Source organism: Chelonoidis abingdonii, chromosome 4 (assembly GCF_003597395.2).
Source record: "Chelonoidis abingdonii isolate Lonesome George chromosome 4, CheloAbing_2.0, whole genome shotgun sequence".
NCBI classification, from domain to species: Eukaryota; Metazoa; Chordata; order Testudines; family Testudinidae; genus Chelonoidis; species Chelonoidis abingdonii.
In genome coordinates, this window is record NC_133772.1 from 88,852,926 (window position 1) to 88,873,285 (window position 20,360).

Consider the following 20,360-nt stretch of genomic DNA (forward strand, 5'->3'; position numbering starts at 1 on the left):
GGGGGAGACTGCGGGAACTATGGGATAGCTACGGAATAGCTACCCACAGTGCAACGCTCCGGAAATCGACGCTAGCCTCGGACCATGGATGCACACTGCCGAATTAATGTGCTTAGTGTGGCCGCGTGCACTTGACTTTATACAATCTGTTTTATAAAACCGGTTTATGTAAAATCGGAATAATCCTGTAGTGTAGACGTACCCTAAGTGTAGCCCATCCAGGTACCCGGTTACAATATAAAAAGGGGAACAAAGGCCCCTGGCCACCTCTCTTCTCTTCCATCTTTACTAAAACAAGATTGATTGTAAGACTTGGAACTGGGGAAAATTGATCCCAGGCTGGGAAAGGAAACCAGCCTGTGTACTAAGAACTGAACTGCCTGCAACATCCAGAGGGGTGAGAGAAACTGTTCGCTTCAAATTTAGCTTTGGTAAAGTTTAGGAAATAGCTTCCAGTTTTTATCTTTTATTTCAATGCCAACCCCACTAGCAATCACTTAAAATCTATCTTTCTGTAGCTAATAAACGTATTTTAATGTTTTGTCTAAACCAGTGTGTTTTTTGGCTGAAGAGTTTGGGGAATCCACTCAGATTAGCAAGGGCTGGAGCATATTTATTTTCTTTGATAAAATGACTAACTTAAGAGCTTGCACTGTCCAAGGCAGTCTTGAGCAGTGTAAGATGCACATTTCTGGGGTGCAAGGCTTGGACTAGAGATAAACGGGTGTCATTCTATATGTAAGAGTGGCTGGGCATAAAACTCTGGTAGTTGTCTGGGGGTGAGCGGGCAGAGTGGCAACTCATACAACAAAGCAGCACATACTGTACACTGCACTGGAGCAGTAAGGGGGCACAGCTATCTTATGAGCTGGATTGTACTTTGGGGGATGTCACACTCATATCTTAACATGCATAATAAATATCAGTTATAAAATCTTCCTGACCTTTTAAAAAATGTAACCATTGTATTTTGCTTAGTTGCCTTCTGCAGCCATTAATTCCATGGACAGAAGAGGTGCTACTATGTAACTTATTATGACTTCACTACTTTAACATTGCTCCAACAATCATTAGTTTTTGGCTGAAATCAACTATTGTATGAGTTCATTAGTTGGTTACATATTCTCTAGATTCTGCACTCGTATATCTAATACATTTATAAGTCCATACATCTAAGTACTATACAATAAAAGCAGAAATAAAGATTAACCAACCTGAATACACTGCCAACTACAGCCGTAGGATCTGACACAAGGGCAAACTCAGTAGCCCTTAGGCAACCAATCCCACCAAACAAGAAGGAATAATTCCCAATTAACATAGATAGGGGAGAAAATGGATTATCAATATAAAAAAGAAAAGCAAAAACAGAGAAGGGGGCTTAACAATGGGTAAAGGGCACCCTGTTGAAATAAACAGACCTTCTTTTAGGACCTAAATGCCGCAGACAAGGACTGAAGTGAAATCTCCTGTAAGATGGAGTTTCACATAGGTGGAGCCTAGACCAAGAAAGCTTTGTCCTCTGCCTTATGCTAACTAAGCAAAACACTAGTAAGAACTGACCCACCACAGCCACTAGTAACTGCTGGTGGGGACATGGAATGAGACATGTTTGCTCAAGTATTTAGGGCCTCCCTAGATTATGCTATACGATGACATTTTCCATCCTCCCTCTGTATCATGTACCTTGCGTTTTTTCCTCTTGAGCAGTTCCTGCATCCTTTTGGGGTGCTGGAATTTTTTCTTGTCCCAGGTGAAGTACCTCTTTCCTTCTGTGTGCTCTATGTCCAGCCATATAACATCATAGGGGATGTCATGCTCATCAAAGCCAGTGTCTACTGTCTTTACATCCTGCTCGTCCTCATAGTTCCAGCGGCACTGGTGGTAGCCCAAGGAGAAGAGTGGAGGCAGGGCTTGAGTGCCTAGGAACAGATATGAAGTTAGAAACTCAGCCAATAAGCATAATAATGGTATTGCCTTTCAGAGTTGTCGTGAATCTTTGGAAAAGTCAATGGGAGTGGCATGGCTGAAAATATATGTAACTGTTTGAAACTGAAGCATACTTACCTAAGGTTCAGTCCAGAGCACAATTTTCACATTTTGAGTTTGTAACACCAGAAACTAAGATGATAACAAAAATTATGGACAGGCTTAACTTTAACAGAAGCTGCTGTAATTATTATATCATATGGGTGAGAAAAAATACTGTTACAGGGTAGCATAATAATGCAGTGTTATTCTAGTGACCATTATTTTTAAAACACCAAGAAAAATTTTAGCATGGAGAGTAATATTGTGGATGAATTTAATTTTCATTGACATGAATAACTAACATGATCAGGCTTAGCAAAGAAGGCCATTGTAATCTTCCTACCAGTTCACCTCAAGAATGATTTGTAATTCCCCTTACTCTGGCACTTGAGCAGAAATTAATATTTGCTTAGTAATAGAAAATAAAACCAGTTCCTTAGATGCAACAATACAGCGAAACCAGAGGGCCAGATTTTTTTGAAACTTTTTCATAGCGTGGGCCTCAGCTTTGAGAGATGGTCTTGTAAACTATTCGCCCTCCCGTTCATGACTAAAAGGACCACTTCCCCTCCTATTCATGATCCAATAATATCCCCATGGCAATTGCTTATGTGGAAAAGTAACATTAGGAAAGTTTGAGTGCTCTTAACTGTCTTAAATGTAGTAAGACAAGATGGGTGAGGTTATACCTTTTATTGGACCAACTTCTGTTGTCTCTTTCACCAAGCTTTTGAGATTACTTCACGAAGCTCTTTTTCCACTAACTGAAGTTGTTCCAATAAAACATATTACCTCATTCATCTTGTCTCTCTAATATCCAGGCATCAAGATGGCTAATAATAGGAGATATACCTATCTCTTAGAACATGAAGGGACCTTCACAGGTCATTGAGTCCAGCCCCCTGCCTTCACTAGCAGGACCAAGTACTGATTTTTGCCCCAGACCACTAAGTGGCCCCCTCAAGGACTGAACTCACAACCCTGGATTTAGCAGACCAATGCTCAAACCACTTAGCTATATCTCCCCCTCTATAGTGTAGGAGGTAATTTTTCCTTTATAAAAAGGTCAGTCACACTGTCTGCACTTTTGCTTTTCTGTCTCCCCTTGTCCATGACTCTTTGCCACCTGGCCTCTTTCTTCTCCTTTCACCCTGCACTTGCTTTCCTGTCACTTTGCTACCTTCTCTCATGGACACACTGGCCAGCTACCATCTCCTCCTCCTGCTCCCTTAGAGATACTATCCAGTTGCTTCATTCCTTTCTCCCACTGGTGCTTGGTAGCACCACTCGCTAGAATTTTCTCCTGTTTCCTCTCTTCCCTCATGAAAGAGCAGCCTCAAGTAGTAACAAATAGATTGGCTTCACATGTCCAGCTACTTTTAGAGGCCAAGCCTGAACACCTGTAGATGCTGCTGAAAACAAAGATGAAAGCCATTTCTCCACAAAACAGCAATAAGTGCTCTGTGAACCACATTTTGGGAATGGCTCTCCTACTGCATTCAATGAGATAAGTAAACATTAGTCCACTTTTTGATATAATATGTTCAGCAGGTAATTGTTCCACATTATTAAGGTGATGACAGGGAACCTCAGTGACGAATGTACAATGCTGTTTCTTCACTGATATAAGATAATACCTGTCAATTGTGCATATTGCCTGAAGATATCAAAAGGGGTGGGTCCCATTAGGAGGAAAACATCAATTATTCCACTTTCTGACATCCAGCGCACATCAGTTTGAGGCACCACTCTCTGCTTAGTTATGTCTGGAGGGGATCTGGATAGTACATGCTTTGAAAGAAACAGAAAGTAGAATCTGAAGCCCTCTCTCTACCAAAGATTAATTTTACGTCTCCATTGATTGTCCAGACCTTAATAGTTCTCTATGATTTTTTTATATAATTTAATCTAAATAGTGTATTTTTGATCATGATAATGCAATATCTTGTTTTACTGTCTCATTTTAATAAGCAAAACGAATGTTGGATGTGAAATCACATCTATATCCTTGTTCCCTGAATATCAACAATAGAGTCACATGAAGCATTGGGGAGGGGAAAAATACCAGTAATTTCTAATTTCCATGCTTTGATAAATGCTAGCTTAAAAAATGCTCAGTATGTTTTCTGCACTTGATGGTGTTGGATACCTATTTTTATGGATTTCTCTTGCAGGATTTGAAGTACTTCAAAATTTTCTTTTCTTATACGAAATTTACTATGTGATTCCTGCATATTGTCTTCTGAAAAATGCACCTTTGTGATTATGTCTAAAGTTCACTAAAATAAATGAGGAGGGAGAGAAAAGAGAGTTACAATTCCTGATTCACTGAGGCAAAAGGTGAACATGAAGTTACATTATGAGATTGCCCTGTACAGGAGTATTTTAATTTCTTATTGAACTCCTGGGCACAATATCATGCATCTCTCACCTCTATTACAGCTTTTGTGTTAATCTCCACTAGAGTTTCTGAGGAATTCAGCCAGAAGATCCCAGAAGTTCTGTTAGGTTTATGTGCTAACAGAAAGGGCACTGAACCATAAATGCCCATTTTGTCATGGATCTTGTGCCCATAGACATCCAAATTAAAAAGCCGGTAGGCATCATCGTCACTGGAATGAACAAACAAACATTACTTGTAATAATTACTCACTGGACCAAGTTAAACTCTGCTGCAACTCTACTGGACTCAAAGGTGTTACAGCAGGGATTAATATGGTGTATTCTTTATTACAGTCTATCATTTATTAGCAAGATACGACATGTGGCATGGATGACCATTTCTATCGCTTTGCTCAAAGCTAGCTGTATTAAATTACATCTCTTGCTGTCAATGACACTGCTTCTGATGTGGTCTCATCCTTAAACTATTAACACTCACCTTCCCCATTTTTCTGCTTAAATCCCATAGAGCTGTCTGGAGCTGCTCTTTTATGCATTTCAGTAAAGTATATTCTGTTTAAACCTGAGAAATACTGATGCAGAATTGGCTGCACAGAAACATAATAGAGAACAGGAAGAGTCAGGGGAAGCACTGTGGAGTTGGAAGCAGAGCAGCCTACTCCTTGGGAACAGATGCCATCATTTTATGTGTTGCTTGCTACCATTAGAACAAAACACAAAATGTATTGTGTACTGTACTGATATATGTCATACACATCTCAGGCCTTGTTTGAATTAAATCACCTGGAAAACTTTATGGCTTCTCCATTACAGGACTTAAAAAGTTTTATTTAGTTATTCACCAATCCACTTAACACCCACGCTGCAGTAACCACTCCTTGTGCTCACTCAGTCTTGGATTTCCTCACATCACACCACTAATATGTCTGTTATGACTCGCAATGGCCATCCGAACAACAATCCGGTGCGCTCAGTTAAACTGTTGTGCAAATCTAAATGTTCAAAGGTGACATCAGGACAAAGATCACTGGCACTTGTTCCCATTGGATCTTCAAGTTTCAGATATGCTACCCCACCTAATTATCCTCAAAATCAGAGTTACAGCCCTCTTTAGATGCAAATCTGCTACTCTTTTACCTGGTGTTTTTGAGGAGAAGTGTTTCTGCATGCTCTGGTATTCCATAGACATGTTCACATCCATGCAAAGAAAAATCCAAGCCTATGGAACTGGAACCTGTAGGAACAGTATTAAAATACAACAGCCCTGAGTTCTGCTCTTATCATGGCCTAACGTTAAGAAATAGATCAGAATATACTAATTATAAAAATGTTCTGTTTACCTATTGCTTCAAACTTGATGTGAGATTCACCTCCATTATTATATACTCACTATATGGGAAAGTTTTCTAGGATACTTGTTTGTAAATTTGTTGTTTATAAATTTTGATCAAATCATGAAGGGCAAAAAGAATGAATTTATAGTAAAAAATGCCAAAACTTGCAGGTTACTTTATTTTTATCAAACTATTCTTCATTATGTAATAAAACAGTTTTATGTCCTGACCAAACATTGGTCAGGAAGCGGGACAAACAAGTAAATATTGGGACAGTCCTGATAAAATCGAGATGTCTGGTCACCCTAATAAGATATGGGACTTTAATCACTTCTTAGAAGAGCTTTAGCCAACCAAACAAAATCATTGTATATTGATCTCTGTGCCTTTGAAAGATTCTGGGTTGCAAGACCTGGAGACTGAAATTCTCTTTGTGTCCACAGAACCGGTACAGCACAGGCAACACGAGTGACAGCTTTCCCACGCTGTGCCACCTGTGTGCCTCCTCAACCATCACCTAGACAACTTTTATAGAAGGGATGTTACAGCAATTTAGTTTCCATGGCCCAGATCCACAAAAAGACTTAGACATTGTGATGCTGAGCATCATGGCTCCTAACTTTTAAGGGCCTGGCAAATCAAAGGAAGAACACTGCAATCCACAAAGCATGAGTTAGGAGCCTGGGATCCAACACAGTGAATGAGAGAGAGGAACCTTAGACTGCAATCCACAAACCAGTGTGGTAGGTGGAGAGTTGCCTAACCTAGCCAATGGGAGACAAGGCCAAAGGTGGGAGCTGTCCTAAGTCCTGCCCCTCTCATGGAGATAGGCACCTAAGTCTGGGCTGCAGGGATGCGCCTTGCCCTGCTATTAATCCACAAACCAGGAAGATAGGTATTCTCTATGTATGTATCCACCCTGTAAGTCATGTGTGGGGCCCACATCAAAACAGCTGGGTGCAGGATCTCCCTTGCAAACTTTTGCTAGTAGATAAGGTGCTCACTCAGGATGTAAAAGATCCCTGGTTTGAGTTCCCTCTCCTCCTAAGCGAAAGAAGGAATTTGACCAGGGATTGTCCACATACAGGTGAGTGGTCTAAGCACTAGGCCATACAGTCATTCTAACTCTTTCTCTGGCCCAATTTATATATAATTGTTCAATTAAAGTGGAACAACTTAAATAGGCGAGACTGAAGGAGCCCTTGTCATAAATAGATAGCTAAGGGTTAATGTTTCTTTTACCCGTAAAGGGTTAACAAAGGAAACCAAACATCTGACCAGAGGACCAATCAGGAAACTGGATTTTTCAAAGTCAGGGAGGGAATTTTTGGGTCTGAGTCTTTTGTCTGTCTCTCAGCTATGAGAAGGTTCTTTCTGTCTTCTAATCTTCTGTTTCCAAATTGTAAGTACAGGTAGAAAAACAATATAGGCTTTTATGTTGTTTTGTTTGTATTTACATGTGTGTAGCTTGCTGGAATGTTTCAAATTGGATATCTTTTTGAATAAGGTTGTTTATTTATTTTTTCTTTTAAGCAATTGATCCTGTATTATTGTCATCCTGATACAGAGAATATTTTGATGTCTTTTCTCTTTTTTTTTTTATATAAAGCTTTCTTTATAAGACTTGTTTGAGTTTTTCTCTCTGGGTAGGCTAAGGAACAAAGGGGAGGGGAATTCTCTTTGTGTTAGATCTACAGAGGGTAAGCTCTGCAGCACCAGGAATTGGTGGGAGGGGGAAGAGATAGAATCATTTCTGTTTCCTTGTATTTGGGGTTTGTCTCTTTGTGGAATAGAGGAGACATGCTTCTTGGTATTGTGATGTAAAGAGATTGCATCAGTACTCTCAGGTTAGCCCAGAGAGGAAAGTCTGGGTGGGAGAGAGAGGGGGAAGGGAAGTGGGTTATTTCCCTTTGTTGTGAGACTCAGAGTCTCTGAGTCTTGGGGTCTCTCCAGGGAAGGTTTTGGGGAGACAAGAGGGAGCAAAAACCCTGGAATTTTTGGATGGTGGCAGCGAGATCAAATCTGAGCTGGTAATTAAGCTTAGAGGGGTTCATGCTAGGCACCCAGATTTCTGGACACTAAGGTCCAGATTTGGGAGTTAGGCTTATGATAGCCCTGTATCAGAATATTCCATTGCCTAGGACCCTTCCCACAGAGGGGGCTGATCCCTGTTCAAATTCCTTCTCCCCCTCCCCAGGATGAAGGGGAGCTTGAACCAGAGGTTAGCCATAGCCTGGGTGAGTACCCTATCCACCAGGCTAACAGTTATAAGGGAGCTACCCTTCCTCCTCTTCCCCTCCCTGCCAGCTGTTCTGTGTGAACTCAGCAGCGGGGCCCAATTCTTCAGCTTCTGAGCATGCCTACTGGATCTGGGCTCCTGTATGGGACTTAGCTGAATGTCTCTCTTTCCCAGTTTGTGAATTGCTCTGCGGCTTACACAGGAGCCAAACACCTGGACACCTATCATGAGGCAGCAGTGTGCATGCTCAGGCAGAAGATAGGCATACGGGCACCTAGCAAGAGGCTGCAGCATGCATGCCCAGAGGTAAAAACTTAGGCATCTGCAGGGATAGGTGGCAGCTAAGTGAGAGTTTTGTGGATCACAGTGGTGCCTAAAAATAGGACTTAGGCACCTAAATACCTTTGTGGATTGCATTGCAGGCCCAAACAATTGTCAGCCTCTCTATTGGGTCTGCTAACTTAGTGCCCACTGTGATAAAGACTTTTGTGATAATGTTTTATGTCATGCAGAGCCTGGCCCATTAGGAAATGGATTGAGTTAACCCATTCATTTCATGTAGAACACAACAGGTTGTTATGAATTTGTTCATTACTAATTTAGTCTGGAATTGAACTAGTGACCTAGAAAGGTCTATAGTCCATTTATCATATTTATTATTAATGTATCCTTTGAGCCTTCCAGTAGGAGAAAGAGAGTGAGATGGATAACTATTAAGTAGTTAAACAAAAAGGCAGACAGAAATATGGATGAGCACATAATTATGCAAACTGGTAAAGTTGTTTTCAGTTCTAGGCTTAATCTTACCATTAGCTTTGATGTCTAAAAAACTGCCAAATTCCTCCTGCCAGAGATCCAGATCCTCTTGATTTTCCTACATGTATAAAAATAGGCAAATCTAACTTAGCCAACTGTGCTTGTTTACAGAACATTTTATTTATGAGTGATACACATGTATTCTCTTGAGATGCATTATTTACTTGATATGTGGTTCAATGTAGGTGGAACGTGGACCAAAAAACACTTCAGGTTTGGGCCAGGCCTGTGAACCTTGAAGAACGGATGCTCTGGTGTGCTGCAGCACAAAAAAGCAGCATAGATTCCAAGGCCAGAAGGGACAATTGTAATCATCTAGCCTGAGCTCCTGATGCAACACAGGCCATAGAACTTCCCTGAAATAATGCCTTGAGCATAGCTTTAAAAAAAAAATACATCCACAGCAACCCTCAGTAAATTGTTCCAGTGATTAATTATTCTCATTGTTAAAAATGTCCACCTTATTATCTGTCTGAATTTGTCTAGCTTCAGCTTCCAGCCATTGGATCATGTTATATTTTTCTCTGCTAGATTGAAAAGCCTGTTAAATATTTGTTCCCTGTCTAGATACTTGCAGACTAATCAAGTCACCACCTTAACCTGTTCCTTGTTAGATTCAAAGAGGACAATCTAGCATATCTATCACTATAAGACATGTTTTCTAATCCTTTAATCATTCTTGTGGCTCCTCTCTGAATCCTCTCCTGTTTATTTGTCTTGAATTATGGACACCAGAGCTGGACACAGTATTCCAGTAGTAGTCACGCCAGTGCCAGACATAGGGGTAAAATAACCTCTGTGCTCCTATGCAAGATCCTCCTGTTTATGCATCTCCAGGATTGCATTAGCATCTTGGGCCACACCATCACACTGGGAGCTCATGTTCAGCTGACTATCCACCATACTCCCACCGCAAATCTTTTTCAGAGTCACTGCTTCCCTGGATGGAGTCCCTCATCCTCTAAATATGGCCTATGTTCTTTGTTCCTAGATATATACATTTAGCCGTATTAAAAACGCGTAGTTTGCTTGTGCCCCGTTTACCAAGTGATCCAGATTGCTCTGATCCAGTGACCTGCCCTCTTCATTATTTGCCACTTCCTCAATTTGTGCATCATCTGCAAACTTTATTGGTGATGACCTGAGGTTTTCTTCCAGGTCACTGAAGGTCAGGTCATTAAATAATGTAGAGTCAAGAACCTAGCCTTGCAGAAACCCACTGGAAACACAGCTGCTTGATCACAATTTCCCATTTACAGATACATTTTGAGACCTCTTAGCCAGCTTTTAATCCATTTAATGTGTGTCAAGTTAATTTTACATTCTAATTTTTTAATCGAAATGTGCAGTACCAAGTCAACTGCCTTATAGAAGGACAACACTTGATTTGGTACTGCACAAAAAGATCTTAAAACTCACAAAGCAATACAGATACTATTTTGGCATGTTTGATCCTGAGCTCCCAGAACAAGCCAGGCAATGGATAAGCCTCTGAGAATCTCCAACCCTTATAGGAGTCTTGAGCTTGTTAATGCCTCCTTCAATTCTTGAGCCCTGTGCCCTACTATCCAATCTCCTTGAATTTAATCTTTTTGCAATATTCTTTCTGGTTTTCTTTTTCACAGTCACTTCAGCATAAAATAAGCTTGCCCTCTGTGACAGTCTGTTCCCTTATGCTCACCCCTTTTACAGGACTATGATACATTTTGTACAAAGCATACTTTGTAAGGTATCATTTGAAAGCTCATGCTTTGCTGATTATTGCCATGCATATTTCACCAAGACAACACTGTATATACAGTTGTGAGATTCTACTGCATGATATTAAGATAGGTTCTAACATGTTCTGGAGGGCAGTCACAAACCAGTTCCCCAGAGACAAAAGGCTAGCCAATGCCTCGGCCAGGTGTCAATGAGATTAAGTGGACCATCACCTGAGTGGCCACTCTTTGGCAGAAGAGGGGATGTGGGCTAAAAAATCCCCTACATTTTGACAAAGAAGCATGCTGAGGTTCCTTCCCCCCCGACAGACTCTCTGTCTACTGAATCTCAACTGGAGATGACTGTTGCACAAGAGAAAAGGCTATAAGGGGAGATCATCTCTCCCTTGCTCTCTACCCAGGGCATCATCAACTCCTGAAAAACAAAGGAGGTATCATTGAACTGGGGAAGAGATCCTGACTGAAAGAGGTTCAGCCAGTAAGGCTGCGGGCACATGTGGTGAGAGACTTTTGCTTTGTATTCACTTAACTTGTGAAGTTAGGTGTTAGTTGCATTTTACCTTTTATTTCTTTGTAACCATTTCTGACTTATTCCTTATTACTTGTTATCACCTAAAATCTATCTTTCTGTAGTTAATAAATTTGTTTTGTTGTTTTACCTAAAGCAGTGTGTTTGGGAAACTCCATTTGGGGTAATAAGATTTGGGCATATCATTTTCTATTAATAAATGACAGACGTCATATGAGTGTATATTGTCCAGGACAATACTGGGCAGTACAAGATGCACATTTCTGGGGTAAGTCTGAGACTGGAAATTTGCTGGTGTTGCTCTGCAGTTTGATTCAAGAGTGGCTGGCCAAAGCACTCATACAATATAGGTGGGACTGATTTACATGCTGGAGGCTGTGTGTGAGCAGACCAAGAGTGGTAGCTGCCACAGCAAAGCAGTATAAAAGACACCCCAAGTTGGAGAATTGAGGGACACAGCTGTTCATCAGTCCAGATTTGTACTCTGGGTAATGTCACACCCTCCTATGACATCCTAGGAGCACTCTTATTGGTCCACATCTAAGGTTGACCTGGAATGGGTTCCAAGTTACAATACAGGTGGAACTTCCTCTAGTCTCTCCTCTTGTCAATTATTACAACATGGTGGAGCAAACAGCCATCTGCACACATTGTACTAAAACAGCCTGCTCAGAAAAAGATGTGTCTTTACCCACTGCCAGCACTAGGTCTCTCTTCAAAGAGAATCCTGCGACAGCACTAAGGATGTATGTGCCTGAGAATATGCCTTTGGCCTATTTAACACAATTTTATACAGGTGAAATGTGGGCCTCAGGCTCCTGGCAAGTTGGCAGTGTGGCCTCGGTTTGGCTGTTTGGAAACCCTTGTCATAACACTAGCCCATGCCATACAAACACAGAGTTTGTAATCATGACAACTGATCCATCCTTCCCACAGGGTACTAATGCCAGAATCAAACCAAGCTTGGGTTACCTGAGAGGAGTCAATTGATGCATCCTCTTTCTTTTGTGCTGTAGTTTTGCTAATGAAAACAAATAAGCAGAAATAATCAGTTAATTGAGAGGACTTAAGATAGAAAACGTTATAAACTGCAACCCTCCTACAATATCTGGAACTTATGGGTTTCACCTTTTCTGAAAAGCAATCGTGTGGAGATCTGTGTAGCTGACAAGTGATTTTGGTATTTAATTTCTTACAGTGATCTTCTTTCCAAACCAGAGCTAGTTTGGGTTATTCTGCTCAGCTGGTTCCTGGGGTTTTTACAGTCACTTCTAATAATGTCAGAATTTTTCCCTCTTTATCCCCACACAGAAGATTTTCAGACTAGATATTTTTGTGTGTTCTGTCATGCAGTGCTCTCTGTCAATTATAAGTAATTGTTTTCCCTAGAGTAGAGTTTCCTACCACATTGCTTTCTCAGCTCTGTGGAATGGCCCCACAATTCCCATTTCCCCTGCTTTATTTCCCCTCATTCTTCCAGTATTTTGCAATAGGGGTGGAGTACTAAATATTGTGGCTATATGATGAATGACGTCTTCATAAAGAGCAGGTTCAGCTATAATGAGGATGAGTAGATAAAATTAAGGACCTGATCAAATGAGATAGTGGGCAACCTCAACTCCCCAGTAAAGTCAAGGGGAATTAAGGGTGCACAACATTTCATAGAATTGGCCCATAAATAGGATAAAGAGGCTGAAGCCCCGAGAGCCCCCTCCCTGCTGGGCAGAAGCCCTCAGCCCCACCACCCCGCCGCAAGTCAGAAGCTCCAAGCTCCCCCCAAACAGTCTGGTAGGTGAAGAATGGGCAGGAGAAGTTGTGAGGGGCTCTGAGAGCCGTACTTTTATGCAGAGCCACAGTTTGGCCACCCCGGTATACAGAATAATATAAACAAATCACTGTCTGTATGAAATTTTAGTACTGATTTCACTAGTGCTTTTCATGTAGCCTATAATAAAACTAGGTAAATATCTAGATCAGCTGATGTACCCCCTGGAAGACCTCTACGTATCCCCAAAGGTACACATACCTCTGGTAAGAACCACTGCTCTCATTGAGTGAGCAAAGGGGGAGGCTTCAATGTTTGGGGTGCCCTCAGAGATAGGATGGATGTGGCCTCACAGGATCAAATTCTGTCCTGACTTCAGTGGGGTCTCACAGGGAATAAGTCAGAGCCAAGAGTATTGCATATAGATAGTAGCATTACAAATGGTGACACTGCGTATTTTTGCTGATCTGAATTCTTGTTGGTTTATTTTCAGCAGAATCACAAACACTGCACTGTAGGATATAGGAGATATCACACCTGATTTGGGGTGGCGGTTGTAGATGCTCGAAGTACAACAGGCCATTGGTGTTCACACTCAGTACAGTCTCACCCTTGGACTCTAGTTCTATCTGGAATGGATTTGCTGTGATGTGAAGCTTGCAGTCCTCATTGGCACATGTCAATACTAGAATACCTGTTTCCTTCTGGGCTATAGAGAGCCTGGTAAATTAAAAAAAAAAAAAAGTAATGGATTTCCATAGGTTTTAGATAATTGTAGATAAACAACAAATTAGACAAATGATAATTTAAGGATAATTGTGTAACATAAGGCCAAATCTTGAAACTGCTCTTGAAGCAAAACTCCATTCTCTTAAATAAACTGTGGGTTCTGAGTAAGCACTGAGGACTCCTGGATCTGACCCACAGACTGAACAGTGCAATAGCTGGCTACAAAGTTTCCTTCAACATTCTCAATAGTTTTTATATTCTTAATACAAATAGACAACACATTAGGTCAAAATGATGCATACTAAGGTCTAGCCCACTTTCTGGCTGGCTTATATAGTTACAGGTTTCACATATGAGGCTATATCATCTTCGTCAATATGCAACATTTATCCTTGGGCACAAACTCACCTTCATAAGCCAATTGCTTTTTTTCTATTCTTATAAGTTCCTGATATTCATAATGGTAAATACAACTGTACTCAAATGAGAGGGATGAGAACACACGGTTGATGGGGAAGAGGTATAAGCAATTAAGAAACTACATCACCTTCCAGAGCTTACCTCTGAGTGGCAGGTTCTTTTATGAGAACATCAGGGACTTCATACCTTGATTTGAGAGGAGATACCTCATTAATTTTAAGCCTGAAAATGTTGCCGTCTATTGCATAAATTTCCACTAGGAGAGGAACCTGGGAATAAACAAATAGGTATAGTAGCAGCTAATACTACACTGTGATAAAGCGTCAATTTTAATTCAGAAATTCTGGATCTCATATCATCAGACATTTATTTTCCGAAAAAAATCTGTCTGCCTTCTGATCCAGCATAGTTTACTAGGCCCAAAACTGCACACAGTTACTATGCATTTGAATTTTCACCAGATAAGTATATTTCACTGTTTTAAGAAACAAATACTCTTAGTTTGTAAGTGAAACTGGACTGAATTATTTACAAAAAGCCAAGCCGGAGGCTTTGTTTAGCATTTTTCAGGAAATTGTCTCTATTCAGTTGGATTAGACATAGACTGGCATGTTTTATTTTATTTTTACTTGGTAATTCACTTTGTTCTGTCTGTCACTACTTGGAATCACTTAAAATCACTACCAGTATCTCAAAGCAATCAGCTGTGAACAGACCCTGCTCGACTACACCACTGTGATGGGTTAGACCACAGAAACTCCTTTGGGAACTGACAAGTGATACGCCAAGACTACTGTCCCTGCTTTCTTGCCAGCTCAGGACCCCAACACCCTGTCTTGCTGAGCTAGACATGCCTGTCTGCTCCAGCACAGACCCAGGGTCTGAAATTACTTGCCCCACAGCTGCAAACTTAATTGAAAGTAGCTTATAGAAGTGTTCTTGTCTTAACACTCAGATGCCCAACTCCCAATGTGGTCTAAAAGCCAAATAAATCCATTTTACCCTGTATAAAGCTTATAAAGGTAAACTCGTGAATTGTTCACCCTCTGTAACACTGATAGAGAGATAGGCACAGCTGCTTGGCCCCCCCAGGTATTAATACATACTGAGTTAATTAATAAGTAAAAAGTGATTTATTAAATACAGAAATTAGGATTTAAGTGGTTCCAAGTAGTGACAGACAGAACAAAGGGAATTACCAAGTAAAATAAAGTATCAGAGGGGTAGCCGTGTTAGTCTGGATCTGTAAAAGCAGCAGAGAATCCTGTGGCACCTTATAGACTAACAGACATTTTGGAGCATGAGTTTTCGTGGGTAAATACCCACTTCGTCAGACGCATGTAAAATAAAGTAAAACACACCAGTCTATGTCTAATCCAACTGAATACAGACAAAATCCTCAGCAGTTCCAGAATGATTCCTTTTACAGACTAATCTCTTTTCAGTCTGGGTCCAGCAATCTCTCACACCCCTTGCAGTCACTGTCCTTTGTTCCAGTTTCTTTCAGGTATTTTTGGGGGTGGAGAGGCTCTCTCTTTAGCCAGCTGAAGCCAAAATGGAGGGGTCTCCCCTGGGCTTAAATAGACTCTCTCTTGTGAGTGGAGACCCCCTTCTCTCTCCTATGCAAAGTCCAGCTACAAAATGGAGGTTTGGAGTCACCTGGACAAGTCACATGTCCATGTATGACTAAGTTCCTTACCAGCCAAGCCACATTCCTGGGAAAGCCCAGATGTGGATTGGTGTCTCCAAGTTCATTGTTGGATTAAGTGTTTCTTGATTGGGCTGACCAACTGCTTCACTACAGCCAATATTCATAACTTTGACTACAAAAATTATACATGCATTCATATAGGATTAATAGATTCAGTAGATCATGACCTTTACAGAGATCTGTTACATGGCGTATGTAGCATAAAACACATCCTAGTACATGATACTGGTAGTGAATATAACACCATATTTCCATAAAGCCTTATGGGTGGCACCATCACACATTCCTTCTATCAGACTGTAGGGATTCTTGTAAGGCTGTTCCTTACCCTAGAGCTTACAATGCTAATTTAAAAGATTAGACTTATGCTCCTATTAGTGTGAGAGACTGAATTTGGCTGATCCTGGATCTTCTGTATAGGAAATCACTAGGACCATGAGATAGCAAATGTCTTTGCTCATTTAACTTCCTTATTTCTGAAATCTTGAGAGAGAAAATTTCCAGACAAAATGTTATAGGATGCAAAATTATTATTTTGAAAACTACAGGAGTTATCATTATAGCTGAAGTTTTTCAGTTGGTATGCACTACAACACACAAAGGAAACCACCTTGTTCTCACTCCATTAGGGCTGACTTAAATTTGTTATTTTAGAATGGGGGAGAAAGCCTTAAATCTAAAAAACCTTTTTCAGGTAAAAAGATGTCGGTTTAGCTTTTCTGTATTGTCACTGAAGCTAAAAAATAAAAATAACATTAATTTCTTTAAAGAAGCCTCTCTTTATATTCATATAAATTATCTGTAAAATCAAGGACATCTTTGTGATGATAATATTTTGCATTATATCACAGAACTACCTGCATCCAAGGATCTCAAATGACTTTATAAATGTGGGCAAATATTATCAGTCTCATTCAGGGGCGACTCTAGGTATTTTGCCGCCCCAAGCACTGAAGGCAGGCCCGGATTCGGCGGCAACCTGCGGGAGCTCCCCCGAAGCCGGGGGACCAGCGGACCCTCTGCAGGCATGCCGCCAAAGGCAACCTGCCTGCTGCCCTCGCGGCAGCCAGCAGAGCGCCCCCTGTGACTTGCCGCCCCAAGCACTCACTTGGCTTGCTGGTGCCTGGAGCCGCCCCTGGTCTCATTTTAAAGAGAGTCAGTAGAGAAAGGACTCAGTTTCCCAGTTCACAGACTTCTTTTACCATTGTCTCCTTTAGTGTGTGAGACCTCACCTTATTCTTCTCATTAATTATTTGGAGTTTGACACTATCATTGCATAATGTAACCGAATCCAACAATCCTTGATACAAAGACTTCCCAGGAAGCAGAAGTTTCTGACGCCTGCAAAGACAGAGAATTGTTGTTGGCCTCTGTAAATGTCATGGTTTACATGATGTTAGGGAATACTACATTAAATAAGAATTGTTTACTGAGTAAGATAACTCTCTTACATCTTTCATATACTTGCTATTTTTTCGCTATGTTAAGACATTATTATTAATTATTTATAGCACCTGGAAGCCCTGACCAGAACTAAGTTCCTGCTGTGTCAGATGCTGTACGAAGATAGAGAAAGACATGGTTCCTGTCCTGAAAAGTTTATAAATATATCATGTGTATGAGTTACAAAAGAGTTTTTTCAGTTCATAATCACTAAAAATATCAATACAACTGTTTTTGCAATAATAAGGTTAACCCAAGTGCCCTGGCCAAATTCCAAGTTAGGCAATCATATTCTGCCTCCTTAACTTCCTCCTGCAGACAGTTAAATAGCTACTGCATTTCACTGGTGGGTGAAGCAATTCCCTTGTGTGTATGTATATATGATCTATCTGTATTTTGTATAGGTTAAAATACCGTGGAGAAATATAGACTCATTTAAAAATGGTGTCTTTAAAAGCATGAGCAAGAGGGGAACTAATATAAAAACTACTAATCAAGAAAAGCCATCCTGCTGTGCATAATAAGGCGTTTAGGATGGAATTTGCTGCAGAAGAGAAACACGTAAGATTAAAATCAGATAATAGTTGGAAAACGTATTCCAGGTAGATACAGGAGAAGGGAATGTTTATATTTGGAGTAATTTCATCAGAATAATAGGGCACGGAGTTCAGGTTTGATGTTAAACTATAGCTATAGTTCAGGTTCAGCACCAACGAAATCCTCTGAGTTAGTCTTATAAAACTTTGGTCCCAAAGGGCAGAAATCTCACGGAGAATAATTGATCTCTGTGAGATTTCTGCCATTTTGGGTCACAGAAAAACAATAACCAGAAAACAAGTCCCCTACAATCTTATCCAAATATAAATAGTATAGGTGCTTGTTAAAATACAGAGATTCAAATTCAGACTTTTCTGGAATTTGGGGGGAGGATGACATGATTCTGCATTTGAGATTTCAGTCTGACCCCATTCTATTTAGAATATACTAATTTCCAGAAATGGTATTGCTGTTGAGTGGAAAGTTCTCCTTTAAAGTCATATTCATTCTCAAACTTTGTGTATTTTTTGGTTGCTTTAAACTAAGGTATGATTAATGAACTGTAACTTATTTTTTGTTTTAACTTCAATATTGTTGGCTTTAAAAAAACACCACCACCTCCCTTATTTAGAATTCTTGTTATAGATGTCTATGTAATATAACGAAATAAATCAATCATGCTGTGTGTGAAAAATAACTTAGGTTGGAGCCCACATCCTTACCTGTAGAAAGCAATGTGGTTGCAGTTCTTAAAGCTCCTTTTGTCCACAGCCTCATCTTGAACACTAAAGAAAACAGAACGTTTAAGAACTCTGTTTTCTGAACACCTGCTAAATTATCATATAATGACAGCCCCTGCACAAGAGCAGGGAGGATTAAAGAAAATGCTTACAGTTCACATAATATTGAAACGCAAAGAGTATTGGAACTGAACCATTTTGAGCTTTTGTACTGAAATAAATGAATTATTCTTATGGTTTTGAGTACTAAATGATTTCCACTTAATACCTTGACATTTAGACAAAAATCATTAAATCAGTGACTAAAAGAGCTGACTATTAGCACAAATAACTACTTGGGAGTCCTGCAGTTTGAGGTGAGTTGTCCTAGGACAGTCTCAGTAATTCAGTTCATGGTCCACTTCTAGAGGTGGGAATGGAGAGGGAGAAACTCAGAAATGCCTTCTCTTGCCTCCCCTACAGCTGGCAGGGTGAGGGGAGTGTGGGCTATGCCTGTTAAAGAGATGTAATAAATTCTACTGCTCAGCCACTGTGTGCTTCCCCATTATCTCTGGAAGTAAATAGTCTTTCCAAAGGCATAGTGGGTCTGATCCTAGTAGGTACTGAGCATACGCAACTCTCACTCACAGATGATCAACCCTTTTAAGAACAGGCCAAAAGTTTCCAGACAACACAACTTGGGTTGTGTGAGTCAGCCCTCTAAAGTATCGTAGCTGAGCCCAAAGAATTCAGAAAAATAGATGTTAGTAATTAAGTACTGTGCTTTAATTAATGGCCACCATGTCATAGTATTCCTTCTCAGATCTGCACCTTAGAGTTCAGAAAATGAGATACTAGCATGAATCCTCTAAGCTTAATTACCAGCTTAGATCTGATAGCACTGCCATCACCCAAAAATATAGTGTTTTGGGACACTCTGATCTCCCCAACTTTCCCTGGGGACCCCAAGAACCCAAATCCCTTGGGTTCTTAAAACAAGGAGAAATAAACCATTCCCCCCTCCTTTCCCCCTCCCAGACTTTCCCTCCCTGGGCTACCCTGAGAGACTACTGATCCAAACTCTTTAAATCACAACACAGAGAAGCATGTCCCTTCCCTTCCACAAAGAGGCAAACAGATTCAAGGAAAACAGAGAGAGATTCCCTCTCTCCCCCCTCCCGTCTCCCCCACCAGTCCTGGTGAGTTTAAACCCAATCCCCTGGGATTAAACAAGGGAAACAAGGGAAAAAAATTAATCAGGTTCTCTTAAAAGAAATCTTTTAATAAAAGAAAGGAAAAAGTAAAGAATTATCTCTGTAACTTCAAGATGTAAATATTACAGGGTCCTATAGCTTACAGACACTAGAGAGAAACTTTTCCCCCAGTACCAATACAAATCAAAATATTCCCAGCAACTACACATATAAAAGTTAACCAGCCAGATCCACATTTGCAAATAGAGAAAACCAATTAAAAAGACTAAAACCACCTGTTCTTACTTACTATTTGAACAGAAACTTAGAGAGCCTGTAGTAATGTCTGGTCTCTCTCAGACCCCCCAAGAGAAGAACACGCAACGGACAAAGAACACACACAAAAGCTTCCCTCCACCCAGATTTAAAAGTATCTTGTCTCCTGATTGGTCCTTTGGTCAGGTGTTCCAGTTCCCTGCTTGTAACCCTTTACAGGTAAAAGAGACATTAACCCTTAACAATCTGTTTATGACAACCTACGTTACCCAGGGGAAAATAAGGCCAGTAGTTCTAACCATTCTAAAAACAGAAGCGCCTTACATCTTCCAACAGATTTTGATCTCATTTGTTGTCAATATGTAATAACTGCCACTTATAAAACATACATCCAACAAATTCAGATAGTTTTCTGAAAAATGTCAGCTCAGTGCATAGCAGTGATCAAAAGGACTAACAGAATCCTAGGAAATACTACGAAAGGGATAGAAAAT

The 20,360-nt window shown here is 40.4% G+C and overlaps 1 protein-coding gene across 3 annotated transcripts in view; it reads right to left on the reverse strand.

Annotated features, from left to right (window-relative positions):
- GANC (glucosidase alpha, neutral C) overlaps positions 1 to 20,360 on the reverse strand; it is a 50,704-nt gene that overhangs the window by 25,418 nt on the left and 4,926 nt on the right. For all 3 annotated transcript variants that reach the window (XM_075065450.1, XM_075065448.1, XM_075065449.1), the window contains exons 2-11: positions 18,401 to 18,463; positions 16,931 to 17,039; positions 14,129 to 14,256; positions 13,376 to 13,558; positions 12,046 to 12,094; positions 8,815 to 8,881; positions 5,572 to 5,668; positions 4,463 to 4,643; positions 3,669 to 3,822; positions 1,687 to 1,922 (exon numbers count right to left, since the gene is read on the reverse strand). In XM_075065450.1, coding sequence (XP_074921551.1) covers positions 1,687 to 1,922; positions 3,669 to 3,822; positions 4,463 to 4,643; positions 5,572 to 5,668; positions 8,815 to 8,881; positions 12,046 to 12,094; positions 13,376 to 13,558; positions 14,129 to 14,256; positions 16,931 to 17,039; positions 18,401 to 18,463 — 1,267 coding nt within the window. The remainder of the gene's footprint in view (positions 1 to 1,686; positions 1,923 to 3,668; positions 3,823 to 4,462; positions 4,644 to 5,571; positions 5,669 to 8,814; positions 8,882 to 12,045; positions 12,095 to 13,375; positions 13,559 to 14,128; positions 14,257 to 16,930; positions 17,040 to 18,400; positions 18,464 to 20,360) is intronic.